This window comes from Pochonia chlamydosporia, chromosome 7, assembly GCF_001653235.2.
Source record: "Pochonia chlamydosporia 170 chromosome 7, whole genome shotgun sequence".
In the NCBI taxonomy this organism is placed as follows: Eukaryota; Fungi; Ascomycota; class Sordariomycetes; order Hypocreales; family Clavicipitaceae; genus Pochonia; species Pochonia chlamydosporia.
In genome coordinates, this window is record NC_035796.1 from 589,612 (window position 1) to 614,018 (window position 24,407).

The following is a 24,407-nucleotide window of genomic DNA, read 5'->3' on the forward strand; positions in this document are numbered from 1 at the left end:
TCAGTAGCAAGTGCGCACGGGTACCTCACATCACTTGCAGTGCCAGACAGAACATTTTGGGATTGGTTGAGAGTAACTTTTCCAATTCCTTGACCTCAAGTGAGTTTGGTTACTAAAATGGACAAGTATAGGGGTTTTGCGACTCGAAACGCCTGTTTCGGGTCACCGACCAAGGACTCCTATCAGATGTCGTTTTGCCACCGTACGATGAGATAATCCACGGTCATTATTGTCGCGCTAATAGTATTCAGCTATTAGAACGTCCATGAGCTTCTTTACATCCTCATTCAAGTCGACCCGTCATGCCGTTTTCCATGCTTAGGATGACTCCTCGGCCTTCTTGGCCTTGTTTCCTCGAAGCTTAGGCTCGGGTTCCGCCTTGACCGGGCGCTGGGCTCGGCGAATAGCAGAAACACGCTCGACGGCGGCAGATCGGAGGTCGCTACGGTAGTTGGCGGTCAAGTTGGCAACAGCCTTGTAGGTTCTAATTTGATGCCTAGTTAGCCACAACCGATCTGCAGAACTGGCTGCCGTGGTTTCTCCCTTTCAGCAGACTTGAACTCACTTTCGGCTGGTCTTGTTGCCGCCGTGGGTGGTCTGGACGAAAGCCTTAGCGGGCTTGGTGGCATCAGTGGTCTTCTTGCTGATGACAGTAACGCCTCCCTTCTCGTTGGGAACGATACCAACGGCCTGCCATTATCCACAGTTAGTATCTGCGCTCGTTTGAATCGTTTGAAAAGGTAGCATCTTTGAAAATTATCGCAACTCTCGTGGTCTGTGTTCGAGGGAAATGTACCTTGCTGTTGACGAACCCAGCGTGCTATTTCCGTAGAAGTTAGCATTGGCTCTCGGATTCTCAAACTGCCTTCTTGTATCAACGGCTGCTGCATTCTATACCTTTCGGCTGTTCTTGTTGGTAAGGTTCAGAGGGTCGTGGGAGAACTGGACGCCGCCATTGCGGTTGCTCTTGGAGAGGAAGCAGTTGTTGTTTCCTACGAGTCCGGATAATGTTAGAGTGCCAATTTCCACCGCCCCAGAAGATCAACTTTCTTCACAGAAACTTACGGACAATCTCCCAGACCAGGTCCGAGGACATGTTGGAAAGCGCGGGGGTAGCCATTGCGACGAATTCGGTGATTTGCGACGACGTAACAAGGTATCTCGCAACTCTCAAGTCGTTGGTGACCTCGAAATTGGCGAGGTATTCTCAATGTGTGGGCTCGCTTAACTGCCGCATTATGGTTTAGCGCGCATGCTCCGTCCTTGTCTTGTGCCTACTATGGACTCTGATTGAATGTGGCGCCCTGTGGCTGGTAAGCAGGAGGTCCACGTCCTCCCGTATGCGCCGAGTTGAGGGAGAGAGACATGTTCCAAAGACCGATTGCGCATTCAGCCTGTGGCGCAAGGCGCATTCAGTCAGATGTGCCGCCTGACTGGGTCCGAACCAAATGCTCAGCCCTTCCAGACGACCTCCAACATCGCGGCGAGCACGACCAGACACTTTACCAGACTATTGGCTTCATCGCCTTAGAGACACCACAAGGCGACGTACATCCGCCTGCCATGACAACATTACTATCTCTGCATCACGACTGAAGAGCCGGCAGTCAAGAAAGCGCCTTGGTCTCCATTCGTTCGTTTCTGCTCACTCCGACCTATCCGCTGCGTCACGAAAGTCTCCGAATCGTCGCTTCGACATCAATCTGCAGTACTCTTGATAATTGTGGACATATCAGTCATCAGTCCCCATGATGGCATACGTTCTGTTCAGTGTTTCCGTCTTCTTCATTGTGGTAGCCACTGCATTGTTCCTGACACGGTCTCATTGGCGGCACCTCGTTCCTGAAATTCGCCTGCCTGGCGCAGGCTACATCTACTCTCGACTGCCCGGCAGTTTCGCTGGCGATATTGAGGCCGGCCTTTCGAGCAGCAACTTTGATCTCACTGGCAATATGGAATCAGGAGACAGTCGTGCCGGGCTTGACGATGCAAGCAAAGCCGAAGTTCTAAAAATCATGAAGAGGAAGAGGATGACGTTTGATCAAGCTCGTAAAGCTTACATGGAGAACCGATTTAAAGCGAACGGGATAGGCCCTGATGGGCGACCAAGGGATCCCAAGTTTGTCAGCTTTTCTTGATGCTCTCTGTTGGTTGTGTGTACCAGCAATTGCGGAAACATGAGCTCTCTAAGTTCCCTCGATGATTGGCGGTTGACGCCCCCTCGCAGTTTCTATATTTTGGTTTAAACTGCCCTCTAACTATCCCGAGATTCTCTCTCTATTCTTTCATCTTCTACTTGTTCTTCATTTTCTGACACGGCTGTCCCTTTATCGTGTGTCTTTGTCTTTAGCACGCCTTCTTCCTAGCTGTACTATACTCCCCTTTCGCCGAGCGTAGCACACATGTCTTCTGGTTTTTGGTTTTCTCTGTGAATCGCTTATTTCACATCCTCACAAACTCTTTGCTAAGTTGTTTGATCATTTTGAACCGGTTCGCAGGGGAGTTTAGGGATTCATATTAGGTATATAAATGATGCAGGCAAAAGGCCATACGTTTGTTCATCTCGAATTATAGCAATATACAAAGTCACTCAAGAGAAAAAGCGTTCAAAGCCGTATTCCAGATGCCACCACAGCCCTCTACATTAGAACGATGCTAAACGATATTCGCAAGGGTGAAGAAATGCAATACTATGTACAATTTGAATTTCCTCCTTGGTGCTGCCCAGCTATTCCCAGCTGGTGAAACGTTTGATGCTTATTTTCGTATCATGCCATGTGGTTTATTTCAAACGAATGAGCGGGGCCAGTAGGCCTTTATATTAAACAGTGCAATGATGCCGGCCAGTAGCTGTCGGTAGGCAGTCGTAATGGCTGTTATTTATTTGGTTTTCTTGGCTTCAGCTCGATCTGGGCCATATGTGCGCTCGTCGTCACCCTCAATTTCCTTGACGAATTCGTCCACAGTCTCGGATTCCTTCTTCCATTGTTTCTCTGACATCTTCTTCTCCCTCTCAAACATCCAGGCCTCGGGCATGCGATAGGTACCACCAAGGCGATCAAACGCAGTGAAGAACTGCCCGTAGTTGACCTCGAAGCGAGAGTGGTGTAGAGAGTGGCAAGCGGCGCCATTGACTATGGGGTTGTTGGTCAAGTATTCTCCATCATGAATGAGAATGGACCAGAAGTTGACAAAAACGAAGAGCACAACGTAGGCGACTTTCTGGAGAGGGAAGATGAATGGAAAGATGTGATACGGGAGCGACTGTGCGAAACCGTCGAGCGGATGGAAAGCATGGCTCGCGTAGGGCGTGGGCATAATCCACTTGTGGTGAGGTTTATGCAGATGCTTATATACGAGGGGATGATGAAGGTATCGGTGGATCCAGTAAATACAGAAATCGGTGAAGAGTAGGAACAGAGGGAACTGGACAATGTTGTACCATAATCCAGGTCCTTCTTCCGTGGTATCGTATAGATTTCCGAAGCCTCGGACCTCGAGAAGGAATAGGGGCGCAGTGCATACGGCCATGAACGGCATTGACTTGTTGGCCTGCTTTATCTCGAGCCATATTTGGTTCTTGATAAACTTTGGGTGGTTCAGAGTGCGCTTATCGAAAATGAGGTAGTATGACATAGTGGCAAAGATGAAATACACAAGAATGCCGAAGAACCTGCATCGAGGGAGCTTCAAGTTAGCCTGAGAACGAATTCTCACGTCTTGCTCAATAGCAGCACAATAGCGAAGAGCAACCGAGGGGCTGAGATATCGAAATCTTACCAGGTAATGAAGAAGAGTGTTGCCAGCTGACGATAGGGGTTGTCGCGAGGCAACGAGCTCATGTAGGCTGCCCGAGATGGCTGGACTTGCAAGAACTGTGTCGCGGGCTTGTAACTCCACGACGAAAAAGCCTGTGCAGATGCATTGCCAGGAGTTCCATGAGGGAAGTCGTATAAGTCGGGTCGGAATGGGTATAGGTACGCGTAGGCGTAGTCGGCAATGAAGGTATCGGTGAGTTCGAGCACGATATCCATTGCGACGGCGATTTGGAGGGATGGATGATGCAAAATCGACCAAGACGCTCACTGAGCAATGCTTCGGGGGGTGGTTCGTAGGACCGGTCGTGAAGAAATACTGGTCTCGGAGCCCGGGGGGTTTTCAAATCGAAATAATGTTGTTCTTGAGGGCGGCAATCATGTCAATACTTGTAGTCACACCAAAGTGCCCATCAATGTGTGTTGTCAATCGTCAGTGTGGTGTATGAACAATGAGAGGGAACTGGGAACTTTTATTTCCAGGGACAAAAGCCCCTTGTGGTGGACCAATTCCACCAGACGACTAAAAAAATTAGGTGCTCGGAGTTTAGACGCCGATGCGAGGAAAGATGGGGCATCAGGGATGACATGGAGACACATGGAACTGGACGCAGACTGTGCAATCCTGACACTGTCACTGTCGCTCAACTTGGCTGCATGTGTGGCAACTTCAAATGTCATTAGAATTGACTGAACCCACATCCAACTTCAATGCTGCTAGTGCTCCAAGTACGTGCTCCATGTCCGCAGATATTGATACATATACGCAGATCGTGGTCCGGTACTCCGTACTGTGACTGGTGATTGAGGTGACAGTGCGTTTAGAGCTGGCCACATAAGCGCAGGTGTCTACATGTGTGTCAATTATTTCAGTGTTGGCGCTAAACACCTTCGTTTTCACACCAGACCAGACTTCAATTGACATTAAGCAGACCGTGCTGACAGCTGTTACGAAACACATGCTGAGTATCTTCTCAGGTGGGTAGTAGAAACTAATATCGAAGCGTTACTGATCAAAAGTCCATGTCTACTGATCACGCAAAATCAAGGTCTGGTACAGTAGCACTTGACTCTTGAGCAGTCCATGTCGGCTTAGCACCTACCTAGGTAGTTGAGAGCAAACCAGACAACTTATCATCAGGCTAACATTGAACTGTCTGTGCGCATGGCTGGCCTCAGCGTGGGGGAATAACGTAAGAAAGGCAGCTCGATATCCTTCAAACCCTGACCACGGCTGCGTCTGTAGCTCATGCTGTGTAATAACACCCATACTCAAGGAGTGTCCCTCGCAGTATCAATGTCGAGGCTGTCTGGTCTCAGGGGTATTCCGGGTTTACGGTCTTCCGACCACTCCCACCCAGTCTCGAAGTTTATGGGGCCAGGTGGCATGATGAGGAACCGGCCGGATGCCGATGCGTGCAATCAGTGATAGGGTCACAGTACCCAATACCACGTACCCAAGTTACTTAAGCACCCTTGTTGGGGAGCTCCATGCCTCCTTGGGCAAACAGGTAAAAGTACGGAGTTGAGACTACTTTATTCAAGTGCCCTGGTTTTCTCGGTGCCTTCCCTCCTCGCCCACAGAGTTTAGTGGCCGAGCGTTCCGTGATCCATCTAGTCGTGAGGCTGCTGCTTCAATCAAATCTTGCGCTCCTGCAGGACGGTAGAGTGGCGGCAACCACGAATTTGACTGCATGTGGGCACTTCGGGCAATAAAGGACTGGACCGGTGACGATCTCCGAACGGACTTCGCGATTGATAAACATTTTCATGCCGCTACCAGACCGCGGAGGTACTACGGCTGCTAGAACGCGAATACGACAGGCGGGTCCCTGAACCCCATCTTGCCACATGCACCTTCCTCAAGTACCAGGCTTGTACGGAGTAACGGTTTGCCCAGATGTCTGGTGTTCTAATAAACATTGAAGCTGACACCCTTCATTGTCCAAACTGAGCCTCCAGTACAGGGTAAGGTGGCTACCAAGGCATGTCAAGCTCGAACTCGACGATCAAATATCCCATGACTTGGTGTTGTTTTGTGAGATCAACCTTCAGCCCATGTTGCCCAAACTGATGTTCAAGTAAGATATTACGCTTCAATGTTCTCTTTTCTCCGTGGCCCTCGGCGCGCCAACCATGAACCATTGCCACCACCAAGGTCCAGTGTCAGAGTCAACAACCTCGCCGCTGCAGACGTCGGACAACCGCCGTATCATGATGCACACCATATTGGAGAAAAAATTGAATACAAAGACCATCGCCTTATGGGCTTGGCCTGGACCGCAAGTTGGACCTAAGGGCACAAAACAGATTGACCTGTGATGTGACACCACCGAATGGGAAAGGTCTGGTTGGCAAGCTTCCCGTGAGATCGCCAAAGATGGGACATGGAGTCACAGAGCACCAAGCCACGGCAGCTGAAATTACATGCGACATAAAGTAGCAGAGACTCACAATGACACAAAAACGGAGAGATAAACGCCTACATATCTAGATACACCAGGGGTGCGAGGTAGTCTGGTCTGATTCTGCAGGACAATCAGCCTGCGGGTGTACTCTGCACCCGCGACAGTACGTAGATCTTAAGCTTATGCATCAATGTCATCAGAGCGAACTCATGCCAGCTGCCGTTCTATGGCATACCTACGTAAGTAAAGTATCAATTGAAGAAAGTGTATATTCACTGTTTTTACATCGGATGGATTCAACATCCATGTATGGAGCTGCGGACTCGTGGGAGGGTCCCGTCCCCTACATGTACTGGTCAACTAACTGGCTGAGACGAGACACGCCATGCCGGTTGGTTGCGGAATCAAATCTCGACGCTTGACTCACTATGTAAGACATAGAATGACGCTGTGGAGGGGTGTTTAAGTTCATCTGAGGCCGTGGTAGCTCTCAGACTGATACACAACATCACAACCTCTCAGACCAAGTGGCCGCGATGTCCCGACAGATATCGAGACCTTGGTTGCAAAGTACCCAAATTGAAAGAACATGAAAATGTTCACATACCCAGCGACGCTTACGGAGTAGCGCCCTCAGTTTCCAGGGACTCGACCGGGCAGCAATGCGCTCACCCATCCACCTACAGGACAAGGTACTTTGGAGGACTACAACTGTGTGATGTTTGCCAGAATCCCGACAACCTCATGGGCAGTCACTACATGTATATATGGTTCTCGGCGTTGATGCACATCAGCACGCATATTTAAAGCTAGTTCCGGTGAATAATGGACGGATATTGAGGTGGTACAAGTTGTGAAATTTGGCCGCGGGACATTATGCACCTCTTGACAATGTTGCTTGGCTCGGCTGCAGCTTAGTAACAGTTTGTACCATCAAGACCATGGTTTTTGGCCATGGAAAGGTCAAGATGGTCGACTACCTAGGTATTCAGCAGCGCACCGCCCATTGACGGTCAGCAAGATGGACAGGGAGAATCGATGAAATGAGATGGCATGCAACAAACAAGCAGGATGGAGAACCGCATTTCAATGTTGACGTGGCCGGCCCAAGGGGAAAGTAAAAGAAACGTATGAGAAGGGAAACGATGGCAAACAACATTGCTCTTCTTTTGGTAGCCCTGCACGCCACTGGCGGTGATGCACGAGGCGTTGATTGCTTTGAACCAGACAAGACATTGACACAACATTGACCTGCAACCTCAGACAAGTCGTGACAACTTCCTACCTACTCGGTAGGTAGTGTGGACAAGATGGCCGGGCTGGTTCAATTGGACAGAGTGCTGTGCTGAGTACCTAGGTACATACAGTACAGGGAGCAACATGCAGCCGGGAAGGACCCACCAGACATCAATTGATGGACCATCAGCCCCCACATGTCTGGCACCCTTGACTGTGATGGTGGCACGGTGGTGGATTGGGGTCGGCCTTTTCCAGCCTAGCACTTTTCGAGCTCCATTACTAGTGGCAAGCTTTTACTCCATATTTGCCTTGCCAAACTTGACATGCTCTCTCTGTGTGGTTCGTGCGCTCACAACCAGCAACGATTTAGTATCTGCATACCTAGTATGTAGCCTTTCAACATATGTTAACATGGACAAACAACAACAGTCTGGCGCTAGCAGTTGGTATCTGCTTTGCAGTGGTAAGGCACATGCCGTGGCCTTAAATGTCTGCACATGTGGTCAGACCAAGTCCGAGTGCGCCAGGCGCTAGGCAATGAGGTCATATCATTGAATGCACTCAATAGGTGGCGAATCTTTCCTCGGGGCTGTATTTACCACGGAAGGTATCTCTACATGCTTGAACTACCTTGATATTCACCGTTGGCACTTGAGTCGAGCTGGTGCATTAAGTGCGTATGACCATGCACTGCTGCCATACATACTTAAGTACAATCAGTCAATCGAGGACGCTTTGCCGAGGCTGGATACTTTAGCAAAACCTCATGAACAAATATCAATAATTGGTAGCCCGACTGTCAAGTCCCAATTGACGCAATGGCTGGTTGGCTTCCAACACAGGAAATTACATCTGGCAGACACCAAATGGATTGAAAAAGCCACAATGCTGAAAACGTATAAATTTAGCATGTCTTTGTATCAGGCTATCGGAAGAAGGCATGTGTGCATTCATCGGTACGTAAAATATGGAGTGATGACTCAATAGTTCCAAGCGCAAATGTGGCCACTTTTTGCAGGGTGCTGCATAGGGGTTTTGGAACTTGACATTAAATGGACATGCAACATGGACCCAGCTTTGACAAGAGCCCATCGACCACTTGACTTGAGCAAACATCCAGTCATCAGCCTACAGGGATGACGATGGGCAACAGGGATGATGGAACCAGGCCAGGTTCCAGCGGTTCTGATGCATGCATGTGTGCTCCAATGTTCTAGTTGCCTGGGGCTTGCCCATCATCAGACTCCATCAATTAACTGGTCTCTGTCGACACATCAAATGCATGCATGCACTTGACTGGTCTGGTGCAGACCACCGAGAGCCAACGAAAACCACCAGACCAGCCCAGACCAGACCAGACCAGACAACACTGAGGGGACAAGCCAACACGGCGCATTACCAGACATTTGATGACTTTTTCGACGATGTCGAAGCTTTTCAGTGTGCACGCATCGGAAACCGGAGCGGAGTGGGAGAAACGCAAGGTTAGATGAGCACAGACTCGACTCGACGTTTTCTTTGATCGTGTCTGGTCTGGCGACATACCCACGTTCGCGCATTATGGTATTGACTGACATCAGAACATGCCTGGTGAACCTGACTTGCTATCCTGGCTTTTTCAATAGTGATTCAACGTGGCACCGTGATGAGTGACGAGGAGCGTGTGCCATGGCTTATCCACATCTCCTGGTGCAGAATTCGAGTGCCCAGTTTTTAACCTACATCCAAGTACCTATCTACTTTACTACCTAGTAGATACCTGGGTAGATAGGTACCCGGATACTGAAAATGAATGTAATTGAACTGACAGCCATGCTACACCTCGATATCCTTTATGGTACCACTGTGAAGGTTTAACCCATCCTCCCGCTATCAGAACATTGACCCCATAATGCAAACTAGCAGGAGTGGAATCATTAATTTACCTAGTACATCAAAGAATCGAAAACAAAACTCAAGACAACCCGCCTCGTTGATAGCAAGCTAGGATGTCATGCTCCATGCCTTCTAAGTTTGTATTTGAAGTACGAAGTACAGAGTACATGCAATCCAGTCTTCAACAGCAACATGCCTCGCCAGGAGGAGCACACATGCAAACAGTTTTACTAGGTACTTATTAAGTACTCCATACCTGGGTAAAAATGAGCGACGAACCTTGAAGAGTTCCATGCCCAGCCTGCTGGTATCAAGGTACCTAGGCGGTGGGAAGCTTCACTCGACGGCGCCACGGCTGGCGGCTCATCGGGGGCGTTGTGCAGTTGGAGGCTCTTCAAGTTGCCCGCCCCCACAAGCAAACTTCAATGTTGGCTTCAATGTTGGCTTCCTAAAGTCGATGGGTCAATACCAGACCTATTTGGGAGACATCATATGGACCACGCAGCATGTCCCAACTAACAGGAACCTTGAAACCAACCAGAAAGTGATCGAAGGTACCCCTGTCCGTCCCTGTCGACTGGTCTCAAAACGTTGGGTTTACGATGTACGGAGTAGTTCAAGTCCAGTCTGGCTCAATCCCGTCCTCCAGATAGCCACAGTGCTTCTAGGTGTGGCACCAGTCAGCCTCCGTCGTTCAGGCCTGGTGCACATGTGGCGTCTTCAAGGGCCGAGCTGCGACAGTCAATTTTTTTTTTGTTTGGCCCCAGCCAGCTCCCTTTAACTCTAATACGGAGGTACGTACACCATGTTGAAGTCAGTCACACCTCGGTGAACTTGGACAGTTTGGAGCGGCTCTCAATCACTCGAAGCTGGATCTGGACGAAATCGCAGCCTCCTGAAGTGCTAAGGTAAGTAGGTGCTCACTTTCTTAGGTAATCTTGAGCTTCGATGGTTCAAATGCTGACTTGACGTGACGTGACTTGACATTCATCAAACAACCAAATGCACTCACATTGTGAGAGTCTGGCGTTGTGAAAGTTCCCAACACACCAGTTGACGCCTCCCACGCGCAAGACGCACAAATGTCTGGTGCAAGCAAACGCCCCCCCTACTCCCCAGCTTAGATCACCGTCCCCGGACAAGATAGAATCATGCCCAGAGTCGACAGTCTCGTTTCGACACCCTCGGCCGCCTTGCCGCCCTTGAATGTTCTGAAGTTCCCGGACACGCCCCCTCCACAGCTGAGACACGCGCTAAGAATTACCACAGGCCCCTGCTTCATGCCCCCTGCACCCACCCAGCCGGCTGCTTTTGGGACTCAGCGCCCCACATATACACCATGGGCGGACTGCAGCCCCAAGGAGCCCACACACAGACCATTGCCCCCATGCTCCATGCTCCATGCTCCATGCTCCAACAAGCCCATGCCCCATGCGAGAGGGCCCGGTGCCCGCTGGCCGTGCAGCCCATAGAAACAGTCGCTGAGAGAGCTCCACTAATCCCATCATCCCCGGCAGCAGCCTTTTTGCTTCCTCCATCACTTTCTTTCCTTTTCACCTTTTCACCTTTTTCCCTTCCCCCTTCCCACCATCTCCACCAACACCAAACACCTCAAATTCGCTTCTTCATTGCCGTCGTCACTCGTCGTCTACCATCGCGACGCTCGGCCGACCGTCGCGGATAATCCATCGCGCCTCTCGAGCAGCTTCGTCCCTGCATCCTTCGCCGCTCGGTGACGGCCAGCGGCTGACGAGCTCCACTGTCATTTGTCGGCGTTGTTGGCGCGCCTGCTGTCCTCGACCCAGCTGTGAAATCCGCAGTTCGAGGGGGAAATAATTGGCTGCGATTGCGCGACAGCCTCGACGCTGATACGCCTTTGGAGAGCCAACATACAGAGTACCGAGAGATTATTGCTCAGAAATCGAAGCCATCAACATGTCCATGTATTCTCATCGCGGCATGGGCGCCGTTCCCCCCGGGAACTCTGCCCGCCTCAATGAGCTCCTCGATCAAATCAGAGCTGAATTTGAAACTCAACTTCGTCAGGCCGAAGGTTTTGAGCACCAGAGTATGTGGATAATTAGCCTAGCTTTGTTTCCGACCCAATCGCCTAGACTTTTGCCTGCTAACAATGCGATGCGCTCCAACAGTTTCAGCCCAAGTTAGCGAGATGCAGCTCGTTCGGGAAAAAGTATATGCAATGGAACAGACCCACATGACCTTGAAGCAAAAGTATGTCAATTTGTTCCTTTGTATGATTTATATACAGTATTTCTAAAGACTCCTGTAGGTATGAGGAGGAAATCAGCATGCTTCGGCATCAACTCGAAAATGCGCGCAAAGGCGGCCCTCAGCCGGGCATGCCTGGGCCACCCCAGCACCCGGGTCCATCTCAACAGCCACCATCGATTGCTCCAGGAAATGGCCTCTTCAGCGGCATAATGGCAGGTGGAAATCAAGCTGGATTGGCACCTCCAAATCAACAACCACATGCTCCTCCCCAGGAGCAGCAGTTGGGCCCTCAGCACCAGATGGGCCAGGGCCCGCCTGGCCTTCCTGTTCCTCCGCCGCACCCTAATGCACAACAGCCGCCATACCAACAAGGCTACCCTCAAGGCCCTGTTTCGAACGGAATGGGCCCTCAGCCGCCTCAAAGCACTGCTTCACCTGGCCCAGGACGACGAGGGGTTGGGCGCCCGCCAAACGCCGTTGGACCTGCCACTCCCCAGATCAACACTCCCGTTCCGTATCCTGGCAATGCTCAATCGCCCCAGGTTAGCCATCCGACACCCGATCACGCTCGCATGGGCGGTCCTCGAGCGCCTCCTGTTGGCAATGCCTTGGGTGACCTTGAAGTCGATTCCGTTGCACCGCACAACAAGAAGACTGGCACTGATTGGTACGCCATCTTCAATCCTGCTGTCCAGCGTGTCCTGGATGTGGATCTTGTCCATTCACTTGCACACGAGAGTGTTGTGTGCTGCGTTAGATTCAGCCATGACGGTAAATACGTGGCCACTGGCTGTAACAGATCTGCTCAGATTTTTGATGTGTCAAGTGGTGAGAAGGTGTGTGTCTTGGAGGATCATAATGCCCAAGATATGACAGCCGATCTGTATATTCGCAGTGTGTGCTTCAGTCCTGACGGCCGCTATCTGGCCACTGGCGCTGAAGACAAACTCATCCGTGTAAGTTTTTTTATTTCGCAAACATTCCGCCGTCCAAGATTTGATTGTCTTTTTGAGTATCCGGTGCAATTGACGAGACTGATAATTTGGGATTTAGGTTTGGGACATCCAATCAAGAACCATTCGCAATCATTTTTCTGGCCACGAACAAGATATCTATTCCCTCGATTTTGCACGTGATGGGCGAACAATTGCATCTGGCAGCGGCGACCGAACAGTTCGACTGTGGGATATTGAGCAAGGTACCAACACATTAACATTGACCATTGAGGATGGCGTCACTACTGTGGCAATCTCCCCCGACACGCAATATGTTGCTGCAGGGTCTTTGGACAAGAGTGTCCGTGTGTGGGACATTCACTCTGGATTTTTGGTGGAGCGTCTTGAGGGTCCTGACGGCCATAAGGATTCTGTCTACTCGGTTGCATTCTCGCCAAATGGAAAGGATCTAGTCAGCGGCAGTTTGGATCGAACTATCAAGATGTGGGAGCTTAGCTCCCCACGTGGAGGACAGAGTGCTGCCCCCAAGGGCGGCAAGTGTGTCAAGACTTTTGAGGGCCATCGCGACTTCGTGCTGTCCGTTGCGTTGACACCCGATGCTAACTGGGTCTTGTCGGGTTCAAAGGATCGTGGTGTTCAATTCTGGGACCCTCGCACCGGCACCACACAGCTGATGCTGCAGGGGCACAAGAATTCTGTTATCTCAGTGGCCCCGAGCCCCCAGGGTACCTACTTTGCCACGGGATCGGGCGACATGAAGGCACGAATCTGGTCATACCGCCCATACTAATGCGCAGGAGATTCAAGCCTGCATTGTAAGAGATACATGCATGTTAAAGTAGAGGGCATTATGAGAAGTGAAAGTCTTCGGTTACAATGAGCGGGAAGAGGGAGTTGACTATTGAAACTTGGGGCGGGAAGTTACTACAGTGCTTACCAGAGTTTTGGGGAAACACTGGGGATGGCGCATGGGCAGAAAAGACAAAGACGCAAAACACTTTGTACGGGCTTTAGGGATCGTGTGTAGGTAATTTGCCGGTATCTTTTTTCTGTAATCTGGTCTTTTTTTTCTTCAAAATATAATCATTCTTTATTACTTGGGTGATTCTTGCTCAGTTATTTGTCGTGATGTGTGTACTTTGAGTATCAATAGAAGTCAAAGGTTGACCATCAACATATTCAGCCACCAGCACAAACCTCGAAATTGAGGCGGCAGAGCTATGATAGGGAGCCAAATAAACTAGATAATTCATCACCAGAGCTCTTCTTCCTTTTCTTTTGCCTCTTGTTCCCCTCTGCTGCACCCTTGGATGTTTGATCGGTACTCAACTTTGGCTCGGTTCGGTTGTGCTTCTTTGACTGGGTGACAATGTTAACCCGGCTGTCGGTCTGTGACACAGCACCTCTAGAAATCACTACACCTCTGTCGAGATGTTCGATATTCGCAATGGAAAGCGAGTTATGCAACGTGGAATCGGTAGACTTTTGTGCCAGTGGAATTGCCTCAGCCGCTGCCGCGCCCTCTGGTAACAGAGGCGATAAGAAATCATGGACCTGGCCAAGTACAGCAAGTAGCAACAAGCCCAACGGCGCATGCTGGTTATCTGCGGCTAGTTGACTGAAGCCACTATGGCGAGTCAATGAAAAGCTGAGGCGGTTGAGAAGATACACATGTAGGTTGACTCACAGAAAAGCTCGTGGCAGGATGTGGCTATTCAGCCAAGATGCTCGGGCGATAATCTTATCAGCGCGACTGCGACTGGAATCCAAGGACTTCCAGTCTAAACACTGGGCAAGAGACTGGAGGGAGCGGCGCAGTATTCCAAATGTCGACCACCAGTGGGAAGCACGGTGCTGGTTGTGATGTCGATGGTTGAACGCATTGAGCATTGGTAGTATGACAGTCAATGACTCATGGGCTTGTTGGAGACGGGTCGAGGAAGAGCCGTGTTCATCATTTGCGGAGGGTTTTGATGACGATGGTGGTGATGGTGACTGGTGTAAATTCTGGCGTTGGGCAAGCTGTGCCCGCCGCGCCATTGTGTAGGTTGCAGCTCAGTGCCAAACAGTATCTCTGGGATATTTTGTCATTGCGGGCAAGAAACGTCCGTTTAGATCTTGCAGGTTGTCGTTCTTGTTTCGGGCGCTTTTCTTCACAACGAGGCTGGCGTTGGGGATGATGAAGGTCCGATTGGCAGAGAACGTAGGAGTGAGTACGGAGTAAGTGGACCGGAGTTTCAAATATACTACCTACCCTAGGTGCCTACTAGGTACCTACCTAGGTACCTAGGTAGGTAGGTAGGTGGGTAGTTTCAGTTGAGTACTTGCGTAGGCGGCGCTGCAAAACTTGGGCCGAGGCGGGAGTCACGCTGTCGAAGTTTGCACCATTGACATAGAGCCTCTGCTGACTTTTTTAGTTGACCCTAGCAGGCTGTGGAAGTATGGGACGTAGACTGATGACTATAAAGCACTTGACAGTTGCAGGACAAAGCAAGCTTGAACTGGAAGAAGAAAAAAAAAAAAGAGAGAGAGACATAAACAAAAAATAGAGAGACAAAGAAACATGCATTCTTCTTGACATCCATTCGGCGCCTGTAGATTGCTTGTGTGCCTGGCACTGAAGGGGGACGAGCTGAGCCGGAACATTCAATGTTGAGCCAGTACTTTACCTAGGTAGTTATCAAACGGACCGGACCAGATCAGATTGACAGATAACGCATGCAGCCAGTCATTTACGCTATCTACCCGTGTTAGAGTCTGGTATTTGATGTTGATCAAGTTTTAGGTGGTCAGCCACGGACCAGACAGAGATAAGATACCAACATTGAAGTATTAGATAACAGTCCAGACTGGAGTGACCGGGGCACGCATACTCTGCACCACGAGACTCTCTTGGTACTTAGTAATCAAGTCAAACTTGACTCTAAGTCTGGTGTTAGTTAACGTTGAGCCCGGCGGCGTTGATGGAGCTTCCACTAGCCCACCCACCAAACACACATGCATGCATGCACCCTTCATGTGTCTGGTTCTCGTCTGGTCCTTGGATCCGCTGGCTGATCAAATGCTCAAGAGTCAAACTCCCCAGTGCCATCATTGATCCCAGCCCAGCTGCCCCTAGCCGCCTGGCACTGTCCAGCGGCCAACATTGAACCCACATGCACCAGACATGCAGCCATGACATCGACACCACCTCGAGTGAACTGAACTTGACCTTTTGCTCCTCCTCCTCACATGCACCGGAGGAACCCACTCCTCTCTTCCCATGCGGTTTCATGTCCTTATCTTTCTTTTGACCTGACCACGCTGGAGCCAGCGTCATACACCATACATTGCTGCATTATTCCTCGTCGCCAAATCTGAGCCGTAGCTGCATCATATTCTAGTCTGGCCGACCTCAGTTGAGCACCTCAGGGAAACCAAGCCACCTTTTTGGTCCCTCGCCTCCGATTGAATTGGCCGGGAAGCTCTGCATACACTCACAGTTCGCATCTCCTTCAATCATCTCCTTGAGTCGTCTTGGCTCTATGTCTCACTAGCCCAAGAAGCTCTTCTGCGTGTCTCTCGCAGTGCTCATCCGCCACTACACGTCCCGCCGCTCTCGTCTGTAAAGCATCAACCCCGGTTCGCTATTGTCCCTTATTCAGCTTCGTTGCCGAACCGAACACTGCTCGCATTTTGGTCACGTACATAATCTCATTTGGCATCAAAGGCAATGTCCCCGATGCCCAGAAACCCTACTTCATGGGACGAATACGAGGGGCGCCCTTCACCATCAGGAAGCATAAGATCCAGTGTTATAGACGAGGAGGAAGCTCTACTTGACGGCTATGGAGATTACGGCCAGCGGCCCATTCCTCACCCTGACCGTAGGAGGTGTGTTGACCCCGATATCTCTACTCAGAGCCCCGTGCCATTTTGTCATCGAGCGTCTGTACTAAACCCCAACCCGTTCTTGGTAACACCAGGTCTTCCATAACGAATCGACTTGGAGCCATGGCGGATATAGGAGGAGTAAATAGCTTTAGATCCTTCGCCAGAAGCTGGCAGCGGGCAGCATCCTTTGCAGAGGTCATTCCTCGTCGGCCCAGTTTCATCCTTGCGTCCGAGTCGGAGAACTTCCCAGGACCAAGCTGCGATGGCATCCAATACGGCCGAAGCCAGGTTGGTAGTCAATCCCAACCAAGCACAGGCCTGCTTCGCCAGCACCTTGAAGCAACGAGTCCACATGGCCCAGCATCAGTCGAGATTGCCCCAAGTCCCACCGGAGGCAGGCCAAATGCTGATGGAATACCGCGGAATGATTTTCGAGAACGGGAACGTAAAGCATTAGACCACGATTTGGCTTCGGGTGCTCTCCCTGCTGGCTCGCCATCCACCCGATCCAGCATCTTCGCCGTTCCCCCGCACCTAGCAGCACCGTCTGTCGTTGGGAGCTACGGCTCTCAATATGGCACATTGACCGCTCGCAGGTACAGGTCGAGATCGTCTGCAAGCTATGAAAGCACTTGGGGAGTGCATGCCGAACATGGGGAGGGCCAAGGTATTGATACAACGCTGGGGGAGGAACAACCAATCCTGATTAAGGAGGTCAAGCAGGGCGATAGAGTGGTTCTCACTGTTGACGGTCAAAGTACCCTCCCACAATCAATTTTCAATTCCATCAACGCAATAATCGGAGTGGGCTTATTGAGTTTGCCTTTGGCATTTAAGATGAGTGGTTGGATAATTGGTCTGTCCATCTTGACGCTGACAGCTGCTGTCACGGCCCATACAGGAAAGTTAATTGGTAAATGCATGGAGTACGACCCAAGTATCATAACTTACTCAGATTTGGCATACGTTGCCTTCGGGGCTCGTGCTCGAGTCATTGTCTCGGCACTATTCACCCTCGAGCTTGTTGCAGCTTGCGTAGCTCTAGTTATTCTCTTTGCCGATTCTCTGGATCTCTTGTTACCAACCGTGGCCAGCACAACAATCTGGAAGTGTGTTTGCGCCGGACTCATTTTGGTTTTGAATGTGCTACCGTTGAGGTGGCTCAGTTACACAAGTGTTGTTGGAATATTTTCAACCTTTTGCAGTAAGCCATGTCTTTTCTAGTCACACAAACTCCCCTTGCCGAGAACCTCTGACATACCAAGAATTAGCCGGTAGTATTATGCCCTATGGCGCAGTCTGCTAACGTGGTGTTGCAGTTGTTTGTATTGTAATTCTCGACGGCCTTGTCAAACAACATACTCCTGGATCACTCCGGGAGCCCGCGGCGACCTATCTCCTCCCATCTAATTGGCTTTCGCTTCCTCTTGCATATGGACTCATGGCCAGTCCATGGGGTGCTCATTCCGTTTTCCCATCAGTAAGATCTCCACCAGATACTCCAGTATGGGGGAGTCCAGGAACCCCGGATTGACACAGTCTTGATAGATTTATAGAGACATGCGACATCCGCACAAGTGGACTCATGGCGTCAATATTACCTTTTCATTCTCCGTACGTGTCTTCGCCTCACCCAGCATTAGTGATGGCTTCACAAATTGCCTGCTACGATAAAGTTGCTGACCTTGTGCACGCGTCAGTACGCCCTTGATAGCTGCTTGGCCGTCATTGGCATTCTCATGTTTGGTAACGATATCAAGGAAGCAATCACATCGAACATTCTGAAAACTTATGGGTATCCCGAGTCTCTGACCATCATAATGTGTATCTTCATCACAATCATACCGTTGACAAAGATCCCGCTGAACGCCAGGCCACTGATCACGACTGCTGATGTGATGTGTGGCCTTCACAGAGACAATCACCAGCTCAATCACCAGCAACATGCGGGATCAGACGAGCAGTCATTCACCATCACCTATGTATTGAGAGCGGTGGTCCGAATTGCTGTTGTTCTGGTCCTCCTGGCCATTTCGGTGCTTTTCCCAGCATTTGACTCCGTTTGTGCTTTTCTCGGCGCCGCACTTTGCACACTCATCTCAGTCATCTTGCCAATTTGCTTTTACTTGAAACTCTACTCGAAGGATATCGCTAAGCGTGAGCGTGTAGCATCTTGGATTCTGCTGGTTATCTTTTCTATTTTTGGATTGGTTGGCACGATTTGGACATTCTTACCTAAACATCTCGTCAGCACCTGAGTTCAAATAGAAACAATTTACATGTAGTGGTAATTCGCATCGCCATCATCATGCTGTATTCTGTGCTGCAAAATTTAGATTTCCCAGGTGAGGTCTAGTCAGAAAAATCGTACGCGGTTTGCTACCAAGATGGTGACATTTACCCGCATTCGCTGTAAGTTTGATCAAAAGTGCATAACCAAACCCGCTCCAATGGTAGAACAGCTGTGGTTAGATATCAACACCCATCAATGCAAAGGAACACTCGCCTCGTGACACATAGGCACTGATTGCAACTGAAATTGAGTGGGTAACTTCTGGTATTATCCTAAACTAAATTTCGAGCGATTCGATACTCAGAAAGCGAGGCAAGGCTCACCATGCACATTCGCTGCCTCCAATTGCCATGCCGATGTCAAAAGACACATCTACGAGAAAACGATGATGCGTGGCTCGTCTAGACAGGCGCAGCCAGAGATGTTAATGACACCGGCTAATGTGAACAAGGCCAGTAAAAGCGGCAAGGGTGCGAGTGACCATGACTACGATTGACAGCTGGAAAGACGATATGTCTTCTACCAACCACCAACCCACTCAACGTCTCCGAAATCATTGCGCTTCTGATCTCGGCGCCAATTGCAATCTCTTCCCCTATTCCAAGGGCATTCCTTCGATCGATCTCTGCCCCAATTCTTACTCGTAAAGTTGTTGTTATTGTTATATGTTGAATGATCCCAAACGCCGGCTTCATAAGATTTATATCCAAACCCAAATTGTCGTCGTGGCTTCAAGCCAGGCAACTTATCCATTTCCATAATTGTGCTTTGGCCCCTCCGACGCTCACCCAATGCGGCCCATTTGTCATAATTGAATCGTTTAGACGGAGGAGAGTATCGTGGCATAGCTGAAGGTACCAACTTGACTGTAGGGGTATCTTGGAAAAAGAACCCATCAGCAACCAGGTCATCATCCACGTCGCCTTTGATGGTCACCTGTGATGCGGGGAAGGCGTCCTGACCGTCGGTCTTCTTCGCCTCACTTCTACTCTCATGACTCCAAGTCCTAGAATTAAGTTCTTGCAGAGCCTTCATCTGCTCTTCTTGTTCCTCTTCTTCCTCCTCATCCCACATGTCACTCCAGCTCTTGGATACGGCATCTTTGCGACGTCCAAAGACAGTTGACATGGACAAGGTAAGCGGCTTGGCCATTGTGATTGGCAGCGAACCAGCAGCCGGTGAAACACCGGCACGATACGGCTTCTTGATGGCTAGCGACTTCATTGAGGCATCCAACTGAGAACCCAAAATAGACGACATGGATGGAGTCTGGATACTGGCCGAGCACCAATCAAGAGTTTCGCCAGACTTGGAGAACAAGTCTTCAGTGTAGCTCTCGTTGTCAGGGATGGCACTCAACTGGCGAACCTGGCGATGAGGACTTGCATGCAAAGCCTTTGCCCAAGGGAAGGCACCCGTCTGATTATCGATGTGAGGGCTCTGGATAGACGGTGTACGAAGGGGTTCGCGGTTAGCAGACGCAACTGTCGCCTTCTCTGCTCCACAGAAGTCATCGAGCGACTCATCTTCTGTGGTGAAGCTCACCACTCGGAGTAGTGCATCCCGAGCTCCTTCCAGCGATCGCCTTCTAGGATCCAAATTCATGCACTGAACAATGACCTCGTATGTATCTTGCGACATGGCAGGAAACACGTCGAAAAGACTCTGTTTGTCACGAGAAAAATCCAGGAACAACGGGTCCGCCTCAGTCGGTGTCGTGAAGGGGTTGCGTGAGAAGAGAATGTTCAGTAAGCAGATGCCGATAGCCCAGATATCAGCCTCAGCAGGAGAGTATCCGGCGCCGGCTGAATCGAATTGTTCTGGTGCCATGTAGCGATCGCTACCGACGGTCATCTCATATGACCACTTGTCTTTGGTTGCAAGGCCGAAGTCGCCGAGCTTGACTGCGCCGTCCTGAGTTAGGAAGATGTTTTCGGGTTTGATGTCGCGATGATAGACACCCTTGGAGTGAATGTAGGTCACAGCATCGACAAGCTGCAACATGAACTGACGAACGTGCTCCGTCTGCAGGGGACCATGGCCGTTCCTGATCGCTTCGTACAGGTCGCCCTGGGAGCAAAACTCCATGACCAGGTAAACATGAGCGTCCGTCTCGAAGGAGTGCAGAAGATTGACGATGTTGTCGTGGGATCCAAGATTGCTGTGAAGAGCAAGTTCTTCAGACTTGTCATCAACGGCAAACTCCAAACCAGCTTCGCCAGGCGCAGCCTTCTTGGTCAAACATTTGATGGCTACGATCTCATTTGTCATCAAATCCTGGGCCATGAAGACCATACCGAATGACCCGTGATTCAGTGGTGAAATGGTTTCAAAGCGACCATCCAGTACGAGGCCACCGACGAACTTGTCCCTGATACATTCCATGGTGTCAAGGCGAATACACAGGACACCTTCGAAAGAGCAAAAAAAAAAAAGAGAAGGAAAGAAAAAAGAAGGAGTAAAGTAGCGCGTGTTGAAAAAAAAAAAAAAAAAAAAAGGGCGTGTAGTTGTACAGTTGAGCTTTGCGATATATTCGATTTTGTCCTAGCTCCGTCGTGCAGATACAGTCTTTGGTGAGAGACAATAATGGAGCTCTTTCTTCTGGTCGACAGCACACTGTGGGAGCGGTAACCAAAGAAGACCAATTTTTTTGGGGAAACTGCGTAAGGCAAGCTGAGAATGACGGGCGTGAAATAAAAATGTACAGCTAGTGCAAACAAGTTGAAGCTATGGTGTTTGAATGTTCTTGGAGTCGAATCAACAGCTCATTTGAGAGTATGTAAGTTGTGAGAACAAAAGAGATGCGTATTATCAAATCGTCGTGGAGGAAAACCGGTAAGAGCCGAACGGCTCAAACTTGGACAAAAAACAGGCGAGAAGGTCGTTATAGTGACATGGAGAATCGTGTTGTTGATATAAACCGAAAATAAAGAAGGTGTCCTGGTAAGAGGCAGAATGAGTTGACGGCTTGGGACGTAGCCGGCAAGTTGTTCTATAAGCGAGACGAAGTCGTGGCGACTTGAGTATGCTTGAACAGAAGTTCTTGTGCTAACAGAAAGACTGGAGGCTCGTGACCAGCGTAGAGCCCGCCCGGGAGGATTGAGCCGTCACTGTGATAGTATTGAAATCGTGACGCAGATGGCGGAGCTACAAGGTTTTGCAGTTTTGACTGTCGTAAGGGGAGAGACCCCAACGACCCAATGGTTGCAGAATGAAGTCCCTTGAATGCCCTTTCAGGGCAAGCGGTAGCTGCGAGCCGATAGGCAAGAAAGTTGGCAAGGACTTTATCGGCGAGGTGAAAATCGAATGAAGGTCGAAGCGTTGATAACAAAGCTCCAAGAGTTGCCGAGGCTTCTCGAGTCGTGAACTAACGCCGTGTGACAAGAGAATTTCGTGTACGACGCCACAGGAATCGGCGGCAACGGCAGATAAAGGACCCTTCTTTCTCTCGATACTGGCTGGTGACAACAAAATTTGTCAGTGCAAATCGAAGCGTTGATGGCGAGTAGCGTGCACAGGCAACGTGAGGCCGTTTAGTTGAGTCACGGCAGGCTGGTAAACGTTGGACGCCTGGCAGGGTGGAGAGAGGCAATGTCGAGAGGAAAGAAGGCCTTGCCTTGAAGCAGGAAAAAGAAGTCGTGACGAAGGAGGAAGGGGAGCGGAAGTGAAAGAAGGCGGATGGTTAGGAGAGGATAAAAGGTGGAAGGTGACGAAGGTACGAAGGAGGCAGAAGGGAATGGCGGTGATGAGAAGAGGGTGGGCTGAGATGGAACGAAGTGGAAGCTGGAAGGAGAGGGGGGTGTGTGTCACTGAGTGGGCGGGAATCGGGGGACGGAGCTGGGGGGAGGACTGTCATCTGGATTGTGAGGGAGCGAGCGAGCGACGAGCGAGCAGTGGTGAAGATCGAGGGAATGGCGGTACGACGGGCAACGGAGCCAACAATCCAATGCAATCCACCGGGATGTCGAGAACAGGCCAGTGCCTGCGTGGATCCGGGGGTGGGCGCCATCTTTGGACGATTGGCTGCTGATGGCGGTGTCGCACCTCGTACTGCCGTTGTCAACACGCCGATTTCGCACTGGGCTGGTCCTGGTCGGCCGGTGGCAACGGGGAAGCCGTTCTGGTTGCTTGAACGTAGTCCGACTACAGTGTGATTGGCGAAACACACCGTCATGTTCCAATTGGAGAACGGATGGACATTCAATGTTGTCTCACGAGTGAGAACTGACCAGCTCGCAGTTGAGCTGGGGTGGCATACGGGGCGTGCATAGGATACTCCGTACAGTGTGTACGATCACGCGAACTCGGCCAGTTCTGGTGTTGAATACCTAGGTACTGGACTCCGTTCGATGCCTTGAACAAGGCTCCAGGTGGCAGAGGAGGATTGAAAGTAGCCAAATGCATTGCCTCTATCAATCCGCAGTGCGATGAAAGATGTGGACCTTGAGGATTGACACAGTAGAGTAGCAGCATCAACGTGAAACTTGGCGCGGTACGCGCGGCACTGTGATCGCAGTCGTGCGACGTCGAGTACCCTTCCAAGCGCTTCTGCAGAATTGAGTTCTGGCCATTCAACCGCTGGTGGCACGGTGCAGCGTGGTTGCTCTGAAGGGTGGGGCAACCGCCAATGATGACACGTCTTCTCTGGGCTGATTGGTTTGCTCTGATCTTGACCCCACTAGCCAGGAAATGACGCCCACCATCGTGACCATACAGTCTCATAAGACATCAAGAGCACAGTGTACTGTCTTCCTGGACAGTCATCCGTGAGTTGTCCTGTGCTCTACGTACCTAGGTACCTATCTAGGTACATGTGGTCGAACATGTATGCGTAGCAAGTACCTGCTGAGGTGCCCAGGTGCCCAGTCAGAGCCACAGTCTTGATCAGTAGGCCAATTGCAGGCTTCTCTTTCCGGTGCCGAGAGTACCTAGGTAGGTACTTAGCATGTACTCCGTGCAGAATAATCTAATGCCCAAAGCCCTGCCTGATGGCGTGCCTACACCGCCTAGTACCAGTCGCCAAGGTTCTTACCTGGGCATGTCTCTATCAAGAGTTACTCCGCAGTCAGGTATCGTATCGACACCACCGAACTCCCTTCTCCTGTTGTGCTGCATGTTTGTATCATGCCCAATGCGGCCATGAAGCAGACAGGAGACAACAAACTCACCACTTGCAGTCACAGCCCTGATTGTTGGGCGGTGGTTCTTCCCAGACAGTGCCAAATTCAACCAGCATTGGCCCTGGCGAAAAAAGCCAAACTCCCTCAACAACGCGTGGCACCAATGACAACAAGTTAATACGTGTTACCAGGTCTCAAGATGATGCGGCCAGATCGGGTGTCAATGTACCTGGACAACAAGTACCAGCCATCTGAGCTTACCTTGATGCTGATTGTCGACGACAGTCGACAAAGTACTGTAATATCACCCGCGTACAGAGTGAATGTTTGATTCTTCACCCTTCTGTTCCAGTGCTCCAGCCCAGAAAACGTCCCACAATAGAAGAACCGTCCATTCCTGTGTTGCTATGATCTATGTTGATATTGTCAATTACGACCCAGTGTAGAGTAGTTGGCACGAAGCCCGTTTTCATTATTCCGCATTGCCGAACATTACACTGGCACTTATTTATTAAGGACGGGAGAATATTACAGTTCAAAGATGCCCCGTATGTGCCATAAGTCTGGTGGTATGTTACCAACGCATGCTACCAGAC

General features: G+C 50.4%; 8 protein-coding genes across 8 annotated transcripts; 3 read left to right on the forward strand and 5 right to left on the reverse strand.

Annotated features, from left to right (window-relative positions):
* Window positions 1-318: 318 nt before the first annotated feature.
* VFPPC_14150 (ribosomal protein L28e) lies at window positions 319-1,120 on the reverse strand (the record flags this gene model as incomplete). The annotated part of the gene is made up of 5 exons (XM_018291920.1): window positions 319-484; window positions 566-690; window positions 797-820; window positions 898-992; window positions 1,066-1,120. 5 exons carry the CDS (start codon window positions 1,118-1,120, stop codon window positions 319-321), a joined length of 465 nt encoding a protein of 154 aa, XP_018140002.1.
* Window positions 1,121-1,751: 631 nt separating this feature from the next.
* VFPPC_07064 (protein precursor) lies at window positions 1,752-2,138 on the forward strand (the record flags this gene model as incomplete). Its single annotated transcript, XM_018285987.1, has 1 exon — window positions 1,752-2,138. The coding sequence occupies one exon, from the start codon at window positions 1,752-1,754 to the stop codon at window positions 2,136-2,138; it is 387 nt and encodes a 128-aa protein (XP_018140001.1).
* A 742-nt stretch (window positions 2,139-2,880) lies between these two features.
* VFPPC_07065 (C-5 sterol desaturase) lies at window positions 2,881-4,034 on the reverse strand (the record flags this gene model as incomplete). The annotated part of the gene is made up of 2 exons (XM_018285988.1): window positions 2,881-3,673; window positions 3,781-4,034. The coding sequence occupies 2 exons, from the start codon at window positions 4,032-4,034 to the stop codon at window positions 2,881-2,883; spliced, it is 1,047 nt and encodes a 348-aa protein (XP_018140000.1).
* Window positions 4,035-11,272: 7,238 nt separating this feature from the next.
* VFPPC_07068 (transcriptional repressor rco-1) lies at window positions 11,273-13,315 on the forward strand (the record flags this gene model as incomplete). The annotated part of the gene is made up of 4 exons (XM_018285989.1): window positions 11,273-11,405; window positions 11,488-11,569; window positions 11,628-12,525; window positions 12,623-13,315. The coding sequence occupies 4 exons, from the start codon at window positions 11,273-11,275 to the stop codon at window positions 13,313-13,315; spliced, it is 1,806 nt and encodes a 601-aa protein (XP_018139999.1).
* Window positions 13,316-13,743: 428 nt separating this feature from the next.
* Window positions 13,744-14,565, reverse strand: VFPPC_14151 (hypothetical protein; the record flags this gene model as incomplete). The annotated part of the gene is made up of 2 exons (XM_018291921.1): window positions 13,744-14,152; window positions 14,213-14,565. The coding sequence occupies 2 exons, from the start codon at window positions 14,563-14,565 to the stop codon at window positions 13,744-13,746; spliced, it is 762 nt and encodes a 253-aa protein (XP_018139998.1).
* A 1,953-nt stretch (window positions 14,566-16,518) lies between these two features.
* On the forward strand, window positions 16,519-18,656 carry VFPPC_07069 (amino acid transporter; the record flags this gene model as incomplete). Its single annotated transcript, XM_018285990.1, has 4 exons — window positions 16,519-17,602; window positions 17,718-17,878; window positions 17,947-18,012; window positions 18,099-18,656. 4 exons carry the CDS (start codon window positions 16,519-16,521, stop codon window positions 18,654-18,656), a joined length of 1,869 nt encoding a protein of 622 aa, XP_018139997.1.
* Window positions 18,657-19,210: 554 nt separating this feature from the next.
* VFPPC_07070 (serine/threonine protein kinase) lies at window positions 19,211-21,076 on the reverse strand (the record flags this gene model as incomplete). Its single annotated transcript, XM_018285991.1, has 1 exon — window positions 19,211-21,076. One exon carries the CDS (start codon window positions 21,074-21,076, stop codon window positions 19,211-19,213), a length of 1,866 nt encoding a protein of 621 aa, XP_018139996.1.
* Window positions 21,077-22,373: 1,297 nt separating this feature from the next.
* VFPPC_07071 (hypothetical protein) lies at window positions 22,374-22,865 on the reverse strand (the record flags this gene model as incomplete). Its single annotated transcript, XM_018285992.1, has 1 exon — window positions 22,374-22,865. One exon carries the CDS (start codon window positions 22,863-22,865, stop codon window positions 22,374-22,376), a length of 492 nt encoding a protein of 163 aa, XP_018139995.1.
* Between the last annotated feature and the right edge of the window lie 1,542 nt (window positions 22,866-24,407).